At 37.4% G+C, this 23,245-nt stretch overlaps 1 protein-coding gene across 1 annotated transcript in view; it reads right to left on the reverse strand.

Annotated features, from left to right (window-relative positions):
* Window positions 1-529: 529 nt before the first annotated feature.
* The window catches only part of LOC119189512, a 111,243-nt gene continuing 88,527 nt past the window's right edge, over window positions 530-23,245 (reverse strand). The window contains exon 3 of the mRNA XM_037439411.1: window positions 530-702. Coding sequence (XP_037295308.1) covers window positions 530-702 — 173 coding nt within the window. The remainder of the gene's footprint in view (window positions 703-23,245) is intronic.

Below are 23,245 nucleotides of genomic sequence, written 5' to 3' on the forward strand. Positions count from 1 at the left end.
GAATACAGAAAAATGTCCAACAAGTTATAATATTGTAATAATATTCAAACTATATTAATAACTGATATTGTATTAAATCATTTGCGATTTAATGTACTTTTTATTCATAAATTTTATATCACTGTTTTGTAAGAGGTGGTTATAATAAATAAAAATGATTTTAATCCATGTTTTATTTTCATTAATATTAATAAAAATAATATTCTAATTAATAATAATTGATGTATTTTATTATATTATATTCATTAAGATTGAGTCTCGAATTTCAAAGTCCCCCGACCCGAGACAAGGAAATTTACCATAAGGCCGGGAACTTCGAGACACGAGATGTTTTGGGATCCAAATCTTAATATTTACATCGATGATAAAATGAAAATCGTTCGCGATAACGACTGGCAAAATATCAACGTTATGCTTCTTTTCTCAGTGAATAAGGAAGGTTGACTTATCACTAATTTCGTCACTAACATATTTTGGTCTATGATCACATTTGTTTCATAGATAGAATTTACTGAAAAAAAAAACTAGATTATGCATTCCAGGATTGAATTTGCAAAATGGCGATAATGGTAGTGACAGTGAAGGAGAAGAAAGACAGCAGACTGCGCACGTTGAGCGGCACCACGCGCCACAAGCTGTACTGGAACGGGTTGCGTTTCAGGAACAGGAACAGCTTCTGGATCTCCTCGCGGTCTCGCTCGTCTATGGTTAAACGACATAAACATGTGAATATAATATTATCACACGTGAGTATCAAGCAGTAGGGATACTTTTCAATAGGAAAGGAAGAAAATAATATATACTGTTAGGAGAAAGCAAATGGTTTTACAACAATACCAGCTAATTACATTATAATAACATGTTAAAGGGATCTCTCATTCAGATGCTTGATGGAATACGGGGCTAGCGATGTTGGAAATTTTAACTGGACATTATTGACACCCATGAATACTTTGCCAGAGATACGGTAAATACATTTACGACTACATTTAGTGGGCCTTCGGTAGCACATCGCTTTCCTTTCCTTTCACCTTTCACTTCTATGAGCCGCTCGTTGACAATACATTAAAAACTGCAGGATGATCCTGCCTCTTATAATGCATTTTATTTTTTTCTAGAATTGAGTTTACGTTAAGACTTAACAGAAGTTAATTCATTGCTTTTATAGGATTAATACTGGTCAAATCTCCTTGTATAGGACAGCTTCAAGCATTCTGCACTTTGTGACTTACTTTTACAAACGATGCGTCTCTTCAAAACGATGCCCAATATTCCTGCAATTCTGTCGTCACCAGGTCTGCCAGGACAGTCGCGAATAACAGCGGCGAGCAATTCATTAAAATTTCCATCATAAACCACAGACAATCAAATAAATCGTGCACCTGGAACTATATAGGTTACTTAGACCTTGTCCCATTTTATTAGAGTACGACAAAAATGCCATTGAAGCAAAATGTAGTTATAGCAGTTGAAATGTAGCTATATTCGCGATTTAGATGGTCTGTATTTTTACTAAATTTAGATAATGTAATAATATTTTTACACAGTACAACCATTTAAACAGCAATAATGTAACAGATAACTTTAACACTTACCACAACTTGGCTATTTTGAAATTGTAGAAAATTGTCAAAGTCCCAAGAAAGTAATATATTGTATAAAAAACGACGAAAATAAGAAGCTAAAACAAAACGAAAATTATTAAATGCTGTAATGTTATCTAATGTAATACTGGTGGTAGGTCTCTCATATGTGAGAGTCCGCTTGGGTAGGTACCACCGCAATGTAGCCAATGTAACTACTGAACATAATAAGACGTAACATTTCATGTCTGAAGATGGCGAGCGCAGTGGAATACCAAACAATACTTTGCAAAGCAAGGTATTGGATGGTGTTTCTACTGCTTATGGACAGTTTGTCGCTTACCATCAAGCGAACGACAAGCTCGTCTCGTCATTCAAAGGAATAAAAAAAAAATAGATAAAAAATCGCTCTTTTTTCTTTCACTTAGTTGTTCGAATGTTATACTGATGCAATAGTCTGCGTTGCAGCCTCCTACCGGATGCGTTTGTTTACGGGTGACCGAATACAGTAAGTAAGGGCATGTTCCGTCATTTCAGCCGGGAATCGTCCACGAACGGAATCGTGCTGGACATAGGCTTCCCCCATTGAGCGCCATAGGGACCGGTTCTGGGCCGCCCACATTCATTGGACTCCGGCGACCCTCACCAGGTCGTCGGTCCATCTTGTGGGGGGCCTGTCTACGCTGCGTCTTCGTAAGGGTATGTTCATTACCTGCAATTTCACAACTTTGTCACTTGCCTCAAACCCGTCCATGATCGCTTCGAATATTTGTACGTAACGGCGTGGATGGTGCTTGCCCTGGTTCCGACAATTAAAGTCGTTGCTTTCCAGCATCTGCCTCATCAGCTTTATACGAGTGTACAGTAGAGCAAACACGAAATCAAAGGAGACCTCCCAATTACTATGGTGAGCCACATAATGAAATCCATAAAACTAAACATATATTGTTGTACATTGTAATCTCCGTGAATTATAAAAACTTTAATGAAACTAGAGAGTCTCATAAAAAACAATACGGAAATGCACGTAACAAAACAGACATTGATTTGTCTATAGGCGCTCGCGCTTGCATCGATGAGCGGTGACTTTTTGTAGTACTGCAGTAAGTAATTGTTACTCTTTAGTGAGGAGATTAACATATGCGTGAAGTATTCCATGGATAGGAGGTATATTAAAATTTTTGGATAAAAAATATCAGTGTGTAAATATAAAAAAAAGAAAATGATATTTGCGCAAATAAAGCAGCAGTAACACCGTGCCAGCCATCGCACGAGCTTGAAGGTTTGGAACTCGTGGTAAAAACCGAAGAGAAATCTAATGTATAGGAAAAAGTTAATATTGCACACTAGCTGATCTGCCATGGTGCACCCTTTGACATGGGTTTTGAAGATATTTGCAGTGCTGTCTAGGAGACTGTATGAGGAGTGGTGCACAAACTCTTGTTCCCTTTGAGGCGACAGCGCGTGTGGTGTTGGATAACTGCCGCTGTAATAGTGCACTTGGGGCTAATGAATCTGCCTCGACCGATGCAATACAGCGCGAGTTTAGGGTTCGGCCATATCAGTAAATGAAAATATAAGCCACGTATGTAACTGGTATAAATGTGACGCTTTGTTAAAACAAGCTTGACACTTGCCTTATACACAAGGTTTAAAACTTAACCTTAACTTAAACAAAATGTAACGCTTGGAGAATACGTATTTTGTATGTATTGTAATAAGGGTTATGTCCTTCCCAGGATGTCAAATTATCTTCATACCAATTTTCTAGAAATCTGTTCGGAATTTTTTGAGTATTACGTTCCGATAGTCGTGGCGGGGTTTTTGTTTATAATATCTAAATATGTCCCCAATCGCTCCCTCAAATAAGGTGTACCTATCCATGTATATGCTTCAAGACTATGTACTTTCCATCAATCTGTATTCTGACTTGATTTCGTTTATACTCAATATCCTGATGAGTCTGTTCTGTAATGTTTATGTTCAATTTCAAAGTGTGCGTTTCCAGGTATCGAATTGTGGACTCTTGTCTCGCTGTCAGTGCTATAGTTTTGAAAGATGCTAGGTATTAATAGAAATTAATTGCTCGGAAAATATTTCTAATCACAGAAATTAACTTGATTCTAATGTTTTCTTTTGTACAATTACCCAGTTGGACGCCAAATTTAAATTTTCTAGGTAATTTGGAAAGGATTTAGTTTTTTATTCGTATGTCAGTCAGTCATAAAAATGCCGATCTTTAGATATTGATATCTCAATAACCGCTTAAGCTGTATTTATGAAATTTGGGTTCTATTTAATTTAAGGCGTTATAATAAATAAACCAAACAAGTGTTTATGTCAAGTAGATTTTAAATTATTAATGAGTAAAAAATGTTCCAAAATACTTCAATAGAACCCTTCAATCTCTATAACAAAATTGTTATTATCGATGAAAATAAACCAAATGAATTAAAAGGTACTGATCTGGATGCAAAGCCTTGAAAAATGAGACGCTTCGGTATCAACTATCAACTAATTGACAGATGCTACTATCGAGACAATATTTTCAAGTTCACAGTTGGGACCATAGATAATGTCTTATTCGGCTTTCGCAAGTTTCTCGTGTTGTCAAATATCGTCAACTAAAATAACTAATTTTCATTTGATCATAATATACCTAAGCTTTGCTTAGGTCATCTGTCCAGCTCGATGGTGGACATCTGCTCCAGAACCTTGCTGCCCCATCGGCAATCATCTGGCAGCCATGTGCCCTGCCCACTGCCATTTCAGCTTACTCATCTGATAGGCTATGTCTGTGACTTTCGTTCTTCTACGGATCTCTTAGAAAGTTACAGGAGGTCGCTGGATGCAAACCACTTCCAATAGGTCTAACTGGAAATCTTTGGAGAAAGCCAGTGTTCAGCAGTGGACATCCTGCATCTGACGATGATAATGACACTTAAGCTGTTAATCTGATGAGATTATTATTTCAGATCCCGGGTCATGTAAACCAATTATGTGCATGCTTTTTGATATAAGAGCACTTAAGTCTAGATATAATAGATAAAATTATATAATAAATAATAGATCTATATATAATAGATAATAATATCCAATGGTTTTATGTATTAGTTAGAACAATTAATATTGAAATCAAAAGCAACGTACCGCCACATAGTTCGCTGGACGAACATGATTTCGTTCGAATTAAATGGCTCCTTACATACCCTTGAGAACATGGATGCGTTAATTCATAAACATTTAATTATTTTCGAGACTGGTGAGAACCGACATTGAAAGTTGAGAAGAACCATTCAAAGAATCATCACATAAATTAAATGAATATTAATAATTAATTATTTCAAACGTTATTCCAATTACATATATTTTTACATGACTGCAATAAGGTTCCTAGTGTAAACAGAAACGGTTAAAGAAACTCATTTATTTATTCCTGACGTAGAAACCTGTAATTACCTCGTTGACAATATCCTTCGAATTTGAACACAACCACCCTAGCACATTATTAGATAGCTGCAGAAATAAACGAGCGAAGGTATCGCGAAATCCAACTTCAACATGAGGGAGATGAGGGAAATTATAGAGGAGACGGTTAATACAATAATGTAGTAGAACATTGGTGATAAACAATTTAGGGTCCGCAATCGAACACGCACTACACTTGCCTGGCTAAAGATCGTTATACCTTTCGTGATTTAACAAGTTTCATTCGATGAATGTGGTATCTTATTATTTATTTTGTTTCTTTATCACAACTAAGCGAAACGGTATTTGCGGGAAGCCTTATTGCTATCATTTAAATAAGGTAATATTAAGTCAACAATAATTTAATGATGTTTATAATTATGTTACAGTGTAGGAATTGGATTTGTACCATTGTTTCTTAAGCTTTGTTTAACAAGATGACAAAAAAAGCGTCGAAGAAGCAAAATGACCATAGAAGTGACATTGCCTAAGACTATATAGTCCTAATGCATAATAAATATTGACATGGTGTACTCTAGCAGTTCCTGCGGTCAAAATCCGATTGTGCAGGCCCTATATTAACCCTATCCCAAAATTCCCAGTGAAGACTAGAGCCGTGTCGCACTCGCTACGTATCAACACGAGCGGTTTTGTACTGACTACCGAGCGGTGAGCGGTAGCGGTGAGCGAGTGAGATAGATGTTCGAGAAAATAAAAACAATTCCCGACATAGACTTTTACTGGTGGTAGGTCTGTCATATGTAAGAGTCCCCCTAACTAGGTACCAACGGAGCACCTATTTCTGCCGCCAAGCAACAGTGTGTAGTCACCGTTGTGTTCCGGTTTGAAGAACATTGTAGCCAGTGTAACTTCTGGATATAACAAAGCTTAACATCTCATGTCGTAGGATGGCGAGCGTATTGGAATACCAAACAATACTTTGTAATTCAAGCTGTTGGATGGTGTTCCTACAGTTTACGGTGGGTTACCATCAACCGAATGAAAAGTTCGTCTCGTCATTCTAAGTAATAAATTAATATATATATATATAGAGCAGTGCAGATAGCGGCGTCGCAATTCAGCGTACGTGATGACGAATCGCGCTGCGCCCGCGTCGCGTGTCACTGAGCCCGTTTTCATTGCTGAGGGATTGGAGTCCGATCCACGTCTGTCAGGATTAGTAAGGACAATGCTTCTCCGTGCTGTGTGATACAAGCTCGTGCACATCCCGCATTGTGTTACTCCTTCTAAATATATATAACTCAAAGATGACTGACTGACATAGTGATCTACCAACGTACAGTCCAAACCACTGGTCGGATCGAGCTGAAATTTGGCATGCAGGTAGATGTTGTAACGTAGATTATCCGCTAAGAAAGTATTTTGATTAATTCTACCCCCAAGGTAATAAAATAGGGGTTGAAAGGTTGTATGAAACTTTGTCAATTTTAAACTGATCGGACTGAGACTTTGCATGTATAAAGCTAGTATGACGTAGGTATCCCCTAAGCAAGGATTTTGATAAATTTCACCCCTAGAGGGATAAAATAGGTGATGAAAGTTTGTATAAATCTTCCTAGATTTTCGACTGATTGAACTGAAATTAAAGATTGGAGCTACTATGATGAAGAAGTTCCCTTAAATAGGATTTTAATAAATTCAACCCCCATGGGAATAAAATTAGTTTGAACCAATCAGTACCGGGAAAATATGTAGCAATAATTTATAATACAGTGGACTTTTATCCCGGAAAACACCTTCACGCGGGCGAAGTCGCGAGCAAAAGCTAGTTGTAAAAATTGTAACGGAACTTGTGCCGCAAAATACTAGTGCTTTCGCAAAACTAAGGTATGAAAATTTAATATAATTTATAACGAGTATCCGAGTAGGTTCTTAAAATAAAGCGGTTTATTAAAACACTTACATAAACAAAGTAATTCCTCGAAAGGATTATAGACAACAATGCTCCAATTAGGTACTGTGCAGTCAGAAGTACTGTACAGTGGAAATGTACGTAAGACGCAACAAACTAAAATGAAGTTGACTCAATTAATAATATTACAAAGGTAGAACTAATTATAAATGATATTATTGAACTATAATGCAAAAGGAATAAAAACAGTTTTCCAAAATTATGAAATGTGATAAAACATGTGTCATTTGGATAAACAAATATTCTTATAGATGATTCAAAATGTACAAAGTCACAAATGCTTAATTCCCAACAGAATAATAACGCCAAGTTACAGTTTAGCTCGTATTACACTTATATAATAGTAAGCTATGCACTCTTCTAGAGGATGTGCATTGTGGACATCTTCGTAGGACATGATATCTGTAGCTGCTCACGGCCTTCGCATTCTTTCAATCCGTCTATGATCACTTCGTACATCTGTTTGTACCTGCGCGGATGGTGCTGGCCCTGGTTCCTGGAGTCGAAGTCGTTGCTCTCTAGCGTTTGCGGCATCAACCTCACGCGAGAGTGCAGCAGAGCGAACACAAATAATAAAGGTGACCTCCTAATTATAATAACATATCACGTGATCAATTTAAAAAATCTCAAGTATTCTAGTATCGTAAACATACGTACATAGTGTCATAAACATTGGGAACACCCAATGTGCTATAAAACGCTTTATAAAACAGGAAAGCTTTACAAGTTACGTCACACACATATACCCAAAAAGGCAGACGCGCATCGGTCTGTAGGTAGGCACTTATGTCAATAAGCAGCGTCTTCTTCTAGTGCTGCAGTAGGTACTTATTGCTACAACAAAGAAGTAGATATGTGTACCAAGTATTCCACAGATATAAGATATTATATTAGTTTTGTGTAAAGTCTATCAGTTGATAATATTTGCAGTTCAGCAGTGACATTTCGCCAGCCATCGTATTTGCCTGAACGACGGAATCTGTAGTAGAAACCGTAAAAAAATCAAGTATAAAATAAGTCAACGTCGCATGCAATCTAGTCTGCCATGTTAGTGGATGTAAAATGTGTTTACAAATAAGACAATAGTGGTGTCCAGGAGACGGCATGAGGAGCGGGACGCAAACCCTTGTTCCCTGTCGGGTAAGAACCCGTATGGTGTTGCACATGAGCCACAGTTACAGTGTACTCCGACCAACGCGGCGTAGCACGAGGTTAGGGTTCAGCAATATTAAAAAATGGCGGCTTTAAGAAGCAATAAATCATATTATAAATACTTAGTCAATAATTTCCTTTCAAGTTTTTATCATATACAGAAATCTAGCTTAATAAAAAAGTAAGTATATAATGTTCATTACATTAGTATATACCTAAAAATATTTATACAATCGTTTATAACTAACAATGCCCTTGACCACTTTGCTCTGTTGAAGTATCATTATGACATTACATCTATTTTAGTTACAAGTGAAAATGAACATGGTTCCATATAACTATCGATCTGGATACACAGCCTTGAAAAATCCAAGAAAAACAACAGTACATGAATAGCTTTGACGCACATTCTACACCCCTTATTCATAGAAGTTATTTATCTGAGGACAGAGCATTGCTGTGATAACAAGTCTGTTTCTCAGCTTTGTTTATCTGACAGCCAACTAGATTCAAGTTGTATCATAATATTAGCCAATCACAACGGCCCTATGTCTACGCACTGCGAAGACTGCCATGCCGTCAGCACTGAGACTCTTCTTATTTGCGACTAGACAAGCTACAAATTATTGCTAAAGAACACCGATTCCTGCCTAGGATGATTCGCGAGGCTATTGAAATTAAAAAATATCCTTATTTCAATGGGGAAGATGGTTGGAAGCTTGCACAAACCTGGGGTCCAGTTTTACATTTAATTAAATCGGAACCCAAATGACCGGCTGCCAGACTTCAACACACTGTGAGCTCATACTGCGTAAATCGGACCACCAACAGCTAAAATTTAAAAAGTTGTACTTATATTTGTTAAATGTAGGTAGATATTGTAACTTTGACTTTGCGGATGAACAACACCTCAGCCTCCCCTGTGAGCACAAAGGCTGAAAAGTCTTTAAAACGTCGGGAAAACACCAAAATATTAAAACCGCGATAAAATCTGTTTTTTTTTTTTCATTTGAATGTAACACTTTTATGATATAAATACGAAACTTTGTGAAAATGTTTGGATGTTTGTAAGAAGTAAACAGCGAAAAAATTAAACGTAGGTAAATTAAATTTAGCTTTTTTTATACCAGTAATTTGCTCGAAAGGGTATAGGGTGCACAGACCAGGTCTTTTCCCTGCGAAATGTTGTAGAGAAATATTTGTCCAAAGGGCAAAAAGATTTCTGCGCTTTCGTAGATTTGGAAAAGGCCTATGATAGAGTGATAAGGAATGAACTATGGTCAGCTTTGTCCGTGTTTGGGGTGAGTAGTAATCTAATTCGAGCGCTTAAGTCTCTCTATGAGAACTGTACTGCTTGTGTTAGAATAAATGGAGCCTACACTAACTGGTTTCGCATTAATAAAGGTGTGAGACAGGGATGTGTAGCGTCTCCATGGCTGTTCAACCTATTCATGGATAGCTGTCTAAAGGATATGAAAGAGAGTGAGTATGGGCTGAGGATGAATGAGTTGTCACTCAATTGTTTGCTCTACGCTGATGATCAAGTAATTCTTGCTTCATCGGCGGAAGAGTTACAAAAGTTAGTGACAATTATGGATGGTGCTTTTGGGAGAAAGGGTATGAAAGTGAATATTAATAAAACGAAAGTTATGGTGTTTGAAAGGGACGATAGCATGACAGAATGCAACATTATAATCCGTGATGAAAGGCTACAGCAAGTAAGAGAGTTTGTGTATCTGGGTTGTGTTTTCACTAGTGATGGAAGGAATGATAGTGATATAGATAGACGTGTGAGTGCAGGGAATCGGGTGAATGGGGCGCTGCACACTTTTATGGGTAGCTGCAAAGTGTCCAAAAAGGCACGACTGGCTGTCTATAGAGGAGTGTTATTGCCCACTCTGATGTATGGTAGTGAAAGTTGGGTATGGCAGAAAAAGCATGAAAGTAAAATTAAAGCAGTGGAAATGAGAGCGTTAAGAAGTATGTGTGGGGTGACTTTGAATGATAGAGTGCGGAATACTACGGTAATGGATATGTGTGGAGTGACAGAGGATATAGTTACAAAAGTACTCGGAACCGGAGGGAATGCATGAAAGGATTAATGAAGGTGGAGGAAGCGCGAGAAGTATGCCAGGACCGTGCAAAGTTGCAATCCATAGTCTCTGCCTACCCCTATGGGATAAAGGCGTGATACTATGTATGTATGTATGTATGTATGTAATTTGCTCTCTTGAGATATGATTGAATAATTTAATCTGATTGTTCAAACAGATGATCAAAGCTATACACAGCTGATGGTACAATGGATTGCTACAGTGATTTAGGGGCTTCTGTAGCGGAAAAAGTTTTCACGCGGGCAACATTCAGTAGAAGAATATTTTCGAGATTCCGTATTTTTTCTTTGTATTTTTTGTCTTTCTCTGTTCATTTGTTGGTCTATATTAAAAACCTTGAAAGCAGCTGACAATAATTTTAAAACATTATGCATTTTATAAGCAGCGTCAATGTATTTGATAGGTGTTTCTATAAATTGCGTGCAATAATAATAATAATAATAATAATAATAATAAGCCCGCAGGGGCGGCTTTGTGGCGAGCCGACGGTGAGTGGCGACACCGCGTTCCCTGATTCCGTGGGGGCTATATGAGACCCCCTGACCCTTGGCTTGCCTTAACTGGCCGGCTAGGGGTGGAAGTCGCAAGAGCTAAGAAACTCAGCTCCAGGGTGGAAGTGCTCAATCTGCGTAATAGCGAGGAAACCCGCTCCAGGACGCGACAGCGACCCGCGATGGTGATATCGGTGCACACCTCTCGACACCCTTAAGCCACCCACACCGGTGTTGCGTCCTTGGCTTACGTCACTTATGGGATGCCCATCTAGTGGGGGGCTAGTCACCGTCTGCCTTGAATACATAAGATTAAGACATTTTACTTGGCAGGCGTCCCATTGTTTCAATCAATATCCCAGCAACCAGTCCAGCTAGATCCCATCCATAGAGCCAGTATAATTCCCATCTTTTCTGCAATACTCCCTGTACCTTGCAAGCGCTGTATTTCCTCCATAAGTACAGACTGAGAGAGTACTCGCAAGGTGTATAAACTCCAACTAGAGTAAACTATCTTAAAGGAGCTTCTACGTGTTGGATCCATGTCCCCACGCAAGCCTTCCAAAAGGACCGGCCTTTATGCCATGATTTCCCGCACGAAAAATACAACATAATAATAATAGCCCTGTATTATATACTGTTGGTCACGACCTCCTCAACTACTCAGAGGGATTAAGCCTTAGTCCACCACGCTGGCATAGTGCGGATTGATAGACTTCACACACCCTCGAAATCCCTAAAGAGAACTTCTTAGGTATACAGGTTTCCTTATAATGATAATTCACAAAGAATACACATAATATTTAGAAAAGTCAGCGGTGTGTGCCCTTGGGTTTTAAACCTGCGGACATTCGTCTCGGTAGTCCGCTCCACAACCAGGCTATCGGCGTGTGCAATAAATATAAGTTGGAAATTATATTTCTTTAATACTTGAATAATCCTAGTGAATGTAGGCTTATATCCTTTGTTATAAATGTCCTCTCTGAACATAAATATGTAGCAGAGTATTTGTGGGTATTAAATTTATTTTTAACTAGCGACCCGCCCCGGCTTCGCACGGGTGCAATGCTGATACTAAATACACTACCGAAAAACTGTGGACGTTGTATATACAAACATAGCGGCCCGCTCTGGCTTCGCACGGGTATAACATAACAAAATAAAAGTATTTCTCCACTATTTAATGGATGTCATTATACATATAAACCTTCCTCTTGAATCACTCTATCTATTAAAAAAAACCGCATCATAATCCGTTGCGTAGTTTTATAGATTTAAGCATACAAAGGGACATAGGGACAGAGAAAGCGACTTTGTTTTATACTATGTAGTGATAAAAAAAATTCTTCAAGTGAATTTATATAATTCTTTACGAGGAAATAAATGATCTTAAACTAAATTTGACTTTGAGAGGTTTATGAGGCTACGGAAAATAAAAAAATAGAAAATTATGTGTGACGCCTCCGTCCGTGAGAATTTTTCCTGCTTTAAATTAATAGTTTTCCCATGAAAAACAAAATATATCTAATCTAATCACTGTACTGTAACTTAAGGGTGATCGATGTGATATATACATATCACGTAATGTATATTTTATCTGATTTTTCAATAACCAGATAAAATATACATTACGTGTGACTCTTATGTTAGCTCGGAGTATACATTTAAGATATGATGTCTAGAATTACCTCGTAAGTCGTAAAACTGGTCCTTAGAATATTTAAAATAATAAGTACACTCGGCTAAGATCGGATGAGGGGTAAGATCGTATAACGCAAAACACCACCAAAATACGGTTATTTTATAGTTTAAGTTATAAACCGCAGTCGACGCTACGATCAAGAACATTGTTGTGTGCAGTCAAACCAAAAAGGTGGATTGCACTGTTCTTAACACTGATCGAGATTCCTACATGTATTTGTGAAACTCGTGATACTAAAATTTAGAAGCGTTATTAGTACGAAGTTCAATAACGTCCGATCTTTCCTAAGGGTTTCTCTCGATTCACCGAAAAACCTTCGAAACTATCCCAATGCCCCTTACACTATCAATTTCAGTATACAAGTTTTTTGTATGGATTTATCTCAGGAAATGAAAACTGGAAGTTGGGTTCAGAAATGTAATTATAACTCGATTAAAGTGAGAAGTCAAACGATTTATCCATTTCATCCGCCCGAATGCATTTTTTATGTTATATTTTATCTTATGAATATATTTTACATGATCATTGAAATATCAACCTTAAGTTTATTATGCTATAATTATATTATAACTAATACTTGGTTTCTACTGAAAAAATAAAGCTATTATAATAACCAGGAAAGTTATTCGCGGTTGGAGACGAGACCGACACTTCATATTATTTTGTTTTTTGTTTTCCATTTGTGGCTTCATAAACCACTGAAAGGCAACATAAATGATAAAATACATACATACATACATATTATCATGCCTTTATTCCATAGGGGTAGGCAGAGACTATAGATTGCCACTTTGCACAATCCTGGCATACTTCTCGCGCTTCCTCAACCTTCATTAATCTTTTCATGCATTCCCTCCGGTTCCGGGTACTTTTGACCTGGCCTTTACTGAGAATGTCAGATACCTGACATTCGAAGGTTCGGTGCGGTCGACCCCTACCGGCTCTTCCATCCACATTCGCCTTATAAACCCTCTTTGCCAGTCTCTTATCATCCATCCTCTCCAAATGCCCAAACCACCTTAGCATACCCTTCTCAATTTTTGTAACTACATCCTCTGTCACTCCACACATATCCATGACCGTAGTATTCCGCACTCTATCATTCATAGTTACCCCACACATACTTCTTAACGCTCTTATTTCCACTGCTTTAATTTTACTTTCATGCTTTTTCTGCCATACCCAACTTTCACTACCATACATCAGAGTGGGCAATAATATTATGTAAATATTGAATATTTAAAATTGTAATATATTCTGGTAATTTTTGTGTATAATATGACGCTATTATATAAAACAGATACATTGACAAATATTCCATTATTTGCTCCACTTAACGCACACACTTACACACTGACCGAGACGAATGTCCGCAGGTTCAAATCCCAAGGGCACACACCTCTGACTTTTCTAAAATCATGTGTGTATTCTTTGTGAATTTATCGTTCGCTTTAACGGTGAAGGAAAACATCGTGAGGAAATCTGCACATCTGAAAAGTTCTCTATGGGAATTTCGAAGGTGTGTGTAGTCTACCAATCCGCACTAGGCCAGCGTGGTGGACTAAGGCCTAATCCCTCTCAGTAGTAGAGGAGGCCCATGCTCAGCAGTGGGCAAGTGTATAATACAGGGCTGATATTATAAAGTAAGGGAATATGAGTAAAGAAACTTTTTGCTTTGTTATATAATCGGGGACCAATAAAATAAAAATGTTGACTGGACAAAGCAGTTATACAGGTCTGTGATTGACATACTAAATCTCTTATTATTTTTCTTTAAGTATGGTTATTGTGAACGCGGCCTTAACTCTAATACTCAAATCAAAACTGGCATCCAATATCTATTACATGGGCAATAAAGCTCAAACTGAAGAACCTATCGAGAGGAAAAAGGATGAATCACATCAATCATGGAAAAACGAAACAACCATCGAAACGCGAACTATTTCAAATCATTCATACTATATTCATAGGTACGCATTGCCTCCGTAGTCATTCTGATTTTGAGCTACGGTAACGTGAACTCAACATTGTTAGGAATAGGGATAATTTCAAGTAATACTCACTAAATGCAGCTGGTCTAGCATAATGGAATTTTCAAACGATTTGCAGATAGTGTAAATACATATTTAATAGTTTATCGTGATATTGAAGCGTTTGGATGTTTGTTATAAGCTAGTGCATAAAATTTGGTGATAGTATATTCGTATCCGCCCGCATAACGATCACCATAGCGTCCCACGTAAGTGTCACGTTCTGAGATCAGCCTGTGTATATCCGGCTCCAAACAGATCGTCAAAATTGTGTAGACTGATAAGGAGTAATCATCTCTTATTAGTCAACATTATATCTTAATTCTCTTGCACTTACCGTCATGTGCACTGCAATCACTTTGCCTTACCAGTAAAAAAAATATTTCAGAAAAGCAACAGAAAACAGCTTTTTAAAAAAATCATAAGGAGTCGAGTATTTATAAGAATTATAAAAAATCCTCAAAGTAAAGTGACATGCGTAGGCAGGCCCAGAACTACGCTACAAAATATGCAAGCATGAATATTCTACGCGCGGTCCTGGAGCGGAGAGACGCTTGTAAAAAACATATCGGCGTATGCTGTCGAGAAGGTGCATTATTAGCCCTGGTAAATTTTTGCACCTTGTGACATTGTCATACGGATTCTACATTGGATTGAGATAAATTAACATGAAAGAAAGTATTCCATAATGAGACGATTAAACCGCTTTCTTGGTAGTACGCATTACGATCGACTAAAAGCATATTTGAAATTTGAATTAAAAACGTACGACACTGCACCGTGATCAATAGAGCGAGACAGAAAATTAGTTAAATCTCATAATGACCTTGACTTTTATTGTATTAGAACTGAGAGTATAATGGTAAGCGATACGACCGCTCATAAACATTGGAAATACCAAATAGAACTATGACTTTCGGAGAACTGTATGCACACTCCTTCTCTTGTCACCTTGAGACATAAGATGTTAATTCTCACATGTCTTCCAAAACGTATATTATAATATATTAATTAGAAAATTTTAGCGGCGATAGCCTAGTTGGGCGTGGAACGGCCTGCCAAGACCTATGTCCACAGGTTCAAATCCCAAGGGCACACACCTCTAACTTTTTTAAAAAAAATCATATGTGTATTCTTTGTGAATTTATCGTTCGCTTTAACGGTGAAGGAAAACATCGTGAGGAAACCTGCACATCCGAGAAGTTCTCTATAGGAATTTCGAAGGTGTGTGAAGTTTACCAATCCGCACTAGGCCAGCGTGTTGGACTAAGGCCTAATCCCTCTCAGTAGTAGAGGAGGCCCGTGCTCAGCAGTGGGCAAGTATATGAAACAGGGCCGATATTATTATATTATAATTAGAAATTTACATTGCTGTGGTGTACCTACCACCAGTGTAGCAATGTCTTGAAAACCAGAAAACACCCGTTCAAAAAATACTTATTAGCATAAATATATATTACGTCACCCAGACTCTTACAAACAAATGTGGCACCTAACACAATTTTATAATCTCATGAGGTTCAGTTACTTTTTTCGAAACTTCTAAGATCTGACTTCGCTTGTAGTGAAAACTTTGGCTGAATCATCTGTATTGTATGGTGTTGTGGTACAGACACTCGGCAATATTGCGCTATAATCCATCTTTATTTGTCAGAGGGCTAGTGATCTATCGTTACTGCTGAGAACATTATTAGGTTACGATGGCTTTGGCATTGGCTGGATGCGGCTTACGCGGTTTTATACAGGGTCATTTAAATTGCTTGACTAAAAGAACTCACTCACTTACAGTCTTCCAAATGCTTAACAATAAGTTACCCGAACTGTAGATGTGATGAAATAAGGTCTAGTTTCGAACATAATAAATGTCAACAATAAGTATTTTCAATTTCTATAAGGGAATTCATGACAGCGCAACATCAAACTTTAATCAGAAATCCACTTGGAAACATCGTGTTCGAAGTAAACTACAAAATGATCAAAAATCAAAACGTAAAACCGAAATTTATTGTGAAAATATTCACTATTCATGAATGATTTTTGGGACAATGTCACCAGAAGTGAAGTCGAGTATGTGTGTTCATTTATTAACACAATATCCAAATGACCCCGTGTAGCTTCTTAAACTTTCTTTGTGTATTGCGCGCACACTTTTGCACTATAATATCTTCTACGTACCTGGTTGATCTCAGTTGAGGTTGACCGCCTTGGCCGGAATTGGGCTAGGACGAATTCTATCATTCATTCATTATTTTATTTGTGTTTATTTTTCTCACACATAGTCATTATAATTAGTATAATTAATTAGTATAAAACAAAACAATCATAAACATTATTTAAACATAAAATTATTAAATACTAATTATTAGGTGTAACAGAGAATAAATAACAAAATCTTTGGCAATTTACTCCACTTACATGCCAAAATATCTGTTTTGGCATGTACCTCATCAGTCCTAATCGCTCGGGTGAAAGCCGGTTTTGCCAAGAGATTGGTCCTGGCCGCCGGCACCGCCAGCAGCGGCGGGCGGCGCCGTCTCCACACGTACCGATCCGGCACGCTCAGACACAGGCAGCGCAGAACCCCCGGGTTGTCCTCGACACCACGAAAGCAAACACAAAGCAACATCATAAACTTTCGCTATATGATTATTTATAATACACAGAAACACATACGCGCTCTTTATCTTCGGTAAAGCAAGGCCCAACTAGTACACCTACTTTTCACCGTGTGTATTACGTATAATAATATTGTTATAGGTGGCGCGCCTATCACTGTATCGGACAGGAGTTCAAAGTCCTGGAGAGAGAGTACTAATGGCTAACACTGAGCAAGAAGACTTAATATGACTTTACGCGATCTATGATTGAACCTGAAACCTTAGCAATGTATATGGCTAATACAACTCCGCCACCGACGCAATAATCTGCCCTTCTCTTCCAAATGTACCTAGGAGTGCTACGCGACGGGAGGTGCGCGTGCCGAGGCTGTTCCACATGGACGCATGCAGGACCAATGCCAGGGTTCGTGCGCCTACCTGTCGAATCGTCGAAATTTATAATACGCATTTCCACATTCTTGATATTTTCTCTTTTACAAAGCAAAAATTAAAAAAATCAATTTATGACTTACTTTCTAATAATGTATCATAAACTGAATATCGCAGGCTTGAGTTTTTCTCATACTTGTGACCCATAGACGTTCGTTGCTTTGTAATGTTTTCTGTGAAACTGTTAACAGTGTTATTGGTTACATGTTTAATACAGTACATGTGTAATTTTACCCTTTACTTATTTAATGTGTTACTGTTTTCTGTTCCTTTTGAATAAAATAAAATGCCATCCCTTTCCCCGATCAAGGCTCGAATAATTTAATCTTGATAATGGGCGACATAGGAGGATGTATTTATGCAGAAGAATTACAATTATTTAAGTCAATATTGATCCGAGAAATTCTAAACACCACCTCTTCTCTGATCATTTCTAATTTATATAGGGTTGGCTCTCCAAATATGTCTGCGCCAAGCATTTTGGGTTTTATAAATTGTTGTTCTTAATTTAATCATAAATCCAAAATTATCGATCGAAATCCCAATCCAGAAATAATAATTGCAAGATTGCCTTACAGAGAATACATATTATTATGGCATTAACTACGCCTAATTATTTTTTGCGCTTGAATCTCGGGTCAGCCAAAGTGATATTTGGGTTTTTCTGCTCAGTATCAGCCCGGAGTCTGGAATTTGTGCCCGATATGGCGTAAGGCTCGGCGCTATCACATCATGGGACGGAACACACTTGGCGAAAAGTGGGTGCCCTGGTTGCGCCTCTGCATACCCCTTTGATGATAAATGCGTGATGTGTTTTGTTTTTATAATTATTAATCAGTATTGCAACGACAATACTCGTCCTTAAAAGCAATCACCGACTCTTTAAGTCAGTCCGTCTGCGCTAGTTGTCCACATCCAGCGCTTTACATCCTCGACTGTATAACATGTAAATATGCGAAGATTCCCCAAGGACGGTTTCAGCGAGTTTTTGTATAATGTGGGCTCGTCACGAACGCACAGGTATTTTTCCGTCGTGTGCGCGTGTTCTATAAAAATAGAAGGCTAAAAACAAGGAAGTGAGTTATAAGTTGTGACTTAAACTCATTTCCTTGTTTTTCGCTAGCCTTTACTAGGAAATTGAAATGGGATATCATTTCCAATAATTATTACAATTACATTGATGATGTGCGTGCATTAGCTTATATAACTATTTTGACTATCTACAAGAGACTTGGAAAAAAAAAATACAAAAAAAGTAATGAACAATTGATGACAATAAAGAAAGCCCGGAGTTTCTTTCTGTCTTTCTTCTTCGGGTAGTCATCACTTAGGTAGCTAGTGAAAGGCTGGTAGGTTAGCTAGGTTAGGGCTCATGTCCTCGCCGGTGAGGATCGCGACGCGTTACCCTTATATTTTCCCCTACTTGCCAGCCCAAGCTGGTTACTTCGGTTTGTACCTTGTATTGTATAAATTTTATCCCTAATTTAAAATGTCCATAGTTATATAAGAAATTTTAATAGTTGTTTAGAAATAATAATTATTCTTATTCTTTGTTTTGACGTATCATAAGTGCAACTTTGTTCGCCTACGTGATAAATAAAGTATTTTATTTTTTTATTTATTTATTTTTACATTAAATAAATAGTTGCACAATAAAAACTGCATGGTCGCGATCATGTAATTCACACTATAATACTATATGCTATACTTTAGAATAATAATATTTTTTTAAACAAATATTGAAATATATTGCTGAAAGATGTATGTAGGCATCACTGTTTAGCGAATTATGTACTACTTATCTGTAAATTGGATAAAATAAAAAACTTTACTATATTATCTATACTTATAATAAATCTATAGAGAGGTCAATTCTGTACATGAAATATATTTCCAAAATAACTATCAGGGGGTGATTAGGGATCGATACTGATGCCAAAAATGCAATTAGTAAAATTTTTGTCTGTCTGTCTGTCTGTATAACCGTTATAGAAACAAAAACTTCTCGACGGATTTTAACGAAACTTGGTACAATTATTTTTCATACTCCTGAGCTGGTTATAGTATACTTTTCATCACGCTACAATTAATAGGAGCAGAGCAGTGAAGGGAAATGTTGGAAAAACGGGAGAAGTTACTCCATTTTTTAAACTACCGTCGCGTGTGCAACCTTAATGGTTAAAAGTTCCTTCGATTTCACCAGGATCCCATCATCAGACCCTGACCGGACAATCGGACTACCTGCATACCACCATACATTAAAAAAACATCCCGACAAATTGAGCACCTCCTCCATTTTTGAAGTCCGAAATCCACGCGGGCGAAGCTGCGGGCGGAAGCTAGTTATTAAATAAAACGCTTCGATTCACGTGATAACTGATGTCCAATGGCTTTGTGACCGTTCCAGAAGAGTGATGAATACACTGTCGTCGCTAATATTAGGAAAAGATATAAAAATGTAAGGATTTTAAGTTTGGATTTCTGGAAATCTCACTCACTATATAATAGACTAACAACATGAAAAATGCAGCGGCTTGCGGGTGGATGCGGGTTGCTCAAAACCAAGGTGGCTGGTGTTCTTTTGTAGTGCCCTATGTAAAGCAGTAGTTAGTGATAGGCTGACTGATTGTTACCCACCCTCAAGCTATACTTTTAACTTTAAAAATCTTGCAGCATAACAAAAAAATCATTTAATCTAAAGCATTCGAAGCTACGACAATTAAACATCAACTTACCCGGAACTCTATATAGCTCATCACTCTATCAAATAAACCGAAACTACTTGTAAACATGAAAGCTTTTAGTTGAGCCGGCTGGCTACTCATTAACTCTATGTTTCGCTGAATATCGTCTCTACATTCTGTTCCGCAACTTTTCGTTGACATTTTCCCGTTGAAAACTGTTTCTGGTCTGAACTACCTGTATGTAAATTCAGACTAACGGCTCAAATACGATGTATATTGTTTTATTTGTTTAGTGGCCGGATATATATCCCATCTAAAACATAAATGTGAAGTATGAGAGCCAAGTGTAATATTATGAATATGTATGGTCGGCGCAGATAAAAAAATTTAGATCTAAATGGGTGGGAATCTGTATGTAATCCTAAAATTTATTAAGAAAGTACAGCATTATAAATTATCTTTAAAAAATCTCATTTATTTTCTGCTACGTCAATGTTTGATAAGTTTAGTGGTGGGATCATTTTTTATGTATTAATTCGAAAAGCATATCTATATTTCAGTTGTAATCAAAAATGTAGTGCACGTCACAATTTTTCTTTTATAAATTTGCATGACATATAACTGCATTATACCAGATGATGGTAAGCGCGATATCGTTCAGATAGAGTATCGGAAATCCAGATAGGCTATCCATGCCATTCGACACAAACATGCTGGCCTACTGCAACGCTTCTTTACGTTACAGCGGAAAGACCCAGGCTTATAGGAAGAAGAGATATCGAACCTATTTATTTTAATTATTTTTGGATGCAACTAGCATCAGCTATTATAAACAAAAATCAACTTAATTGCACGCTATATTATCGAAACAACATCGTCGCTCAACATCACGCCGCGCTACATTAGAATATAGGCAGATATAGTGCATTAGCGGTGAGTCGAACATGTTTTATGCATCGCCCGTCTCATGGCTTAAGGAAATTGCAACAGTTCATTTTTGTGGTTGGTAACTTCAAAGAAGCTGTCTATGTTACGAAATCGTTGGGAGCAGTTTCATAGCTTTGTTGCAGAATTTGTGTGAATTAAAGACTTATTTATATAGAAAACGACAATGTACCAATAATAGCGCTGTAATGTATACTGTCCACTGTTGGACGCAGGCCCCGTTTACTACTGAGAGGGTTTTAAGGTCTACTACGCTAGCCTATTGCGGGCAGACTTCACACACCTCCGAAATTCTTATGAAGAATTCTTAAGCATGTATGTTCTCTCATGATAGTTTCTTTCACTGCAAGTCAAGCGACAATTGATAAATAATACCCACATACTTTGAAAAGTCATAGCTGTGTGCCTTATGTTTTGAAACTGCGGTCATGAGTCTCCGCAGAGTGTATTCTTCATTGTAAAGAGTGGTACATCCACAGATACAATATCAGCATCTGATCCCACCGGAGTAGTACCATAATGGTATAATAATAAAATAAATAAACTGAAAACGGAGGATGCAAATAAAAATAAATATCAAAGTGATTGAAAATCGCGTCCGTATCCACGAGGCAGTTAAATACAAACACTATGAAAAACAAATTAAGCATCATATTTGTACAAACGTTTTAACGCGGCACTAAGCATGGCAGATCAAAGCTACCCCACCGCTACGCTCGTAAATATGGATTTCACATGTAAATTGAATCCTGGTAACCTATAATCGTATCCAATAAAAGAGAGAAAGAAGGACAGATGGAAGGAAAACGTCATGTGATAGGGAAGAACTTATGTACTACCTCGGTGGCGTATTTGTATTGCGCGATACGGTACTGTCTGAGGTCCCGGTTTTAAATTCCGGATCGGGTAAAAGATATTTGCTCCGTATCAGCCCGGAGCCTGACAGAGCTCGGTTTGCGAAAAGTAAGGGCTCCGGTTGCATCTGCCTTTGGGGGTAAATACCTGATGTTTATATGTTTGCAGTTATGTAAATAATAATAATATTAGCCCTGTATTATATACTGTCTCACTCTTGGGCACGGGCCTCCTCTACTAATTAGGGATACGGCCTTAGTCCACCACGCTGGCCTAGTGCGGATTGGTAGACTTCACACACCCCTGAAATTCCTATAGAGAACTTCTCAGCTATGTAGGTTTCCTCACGATGTTTTCCTTCACCGTTAAAGCAAGCGATAATTCACAAAGAATACACACATCATATTTAGAAGTTAAAGGTGGTATGCCTTTGTGTTTTGAACCTGCGGACATTCGTCTACGATAATAAGTGCGTGAGAGATTTTATAAAGATTTTAAAATCTGAACATTCTGTAGCACTACTTTGGTGTAGGAAAAGTATACGTTCAAGAATGGAAAGCGATGGTTTAGGAAAGGTGGAACTTTGATTTCACTTCATTTGAATTTCAATGACATTCGAGGTTTGTTTGTGATTACTCTTAGCAAACTCGCGGATGATTAATGCATGGATCGTATCTAGTGCGGTTTGACGGAATGTGCTACGAATTATTTGAGCTGTACATGTAAAGAGGTCTACACGTCAAACCTAATCTATCTACTTTAACTGTTTATAAATTTGTATAATGTAAATATTGTATTATTTATTTCATAATGAAAATCCGACAAACATATTTGATTCCGTGCATCTCCTCCTAAAGTACACGTCATTTATTTATTTATTTAGGCACACCAACAATGCAAACACAAACATATAAATTAACCCAACAATAAAATTTTAGACTAGTGCTTACATTTGTGACAGATGTGCACAATAATTTTAACAAACAAAAATAGTAGCTACGTTTTTCAAAATCTATAATGCGATTCTATGAGAATCAATCATTTCATTTCAATTTATAATCAACATTATTAGATAGATCATTTAATAAGGAATATTTTAGTAATTTAATATTAATTTCTTATATTCACGCGAATGTTACAAATCAAATAATTTCCATAGTAGTAACGCAATTATACTGTGTATGCGCTACAGCATCCGCTCTGGGGTCTCTGGTTGCAATCCCGAGCAAAGTGCTATTGGG

This window comes from Manduca sexta, chromosome 16, assembly GCF_014839805.1.
Source record: "Manduca sexta isolate Smith_Timp_Sample1 chromosome 16, JHU_Msex_v1.0, whole genome shotgun sequence".
In the NCBI taxonomy this organism is placed as follows: Eukaryota; Metazoa; Arthropoda; class Insecta; order Lepidoptera; family Sphingidae; genus Manduca; species Manduca sexta.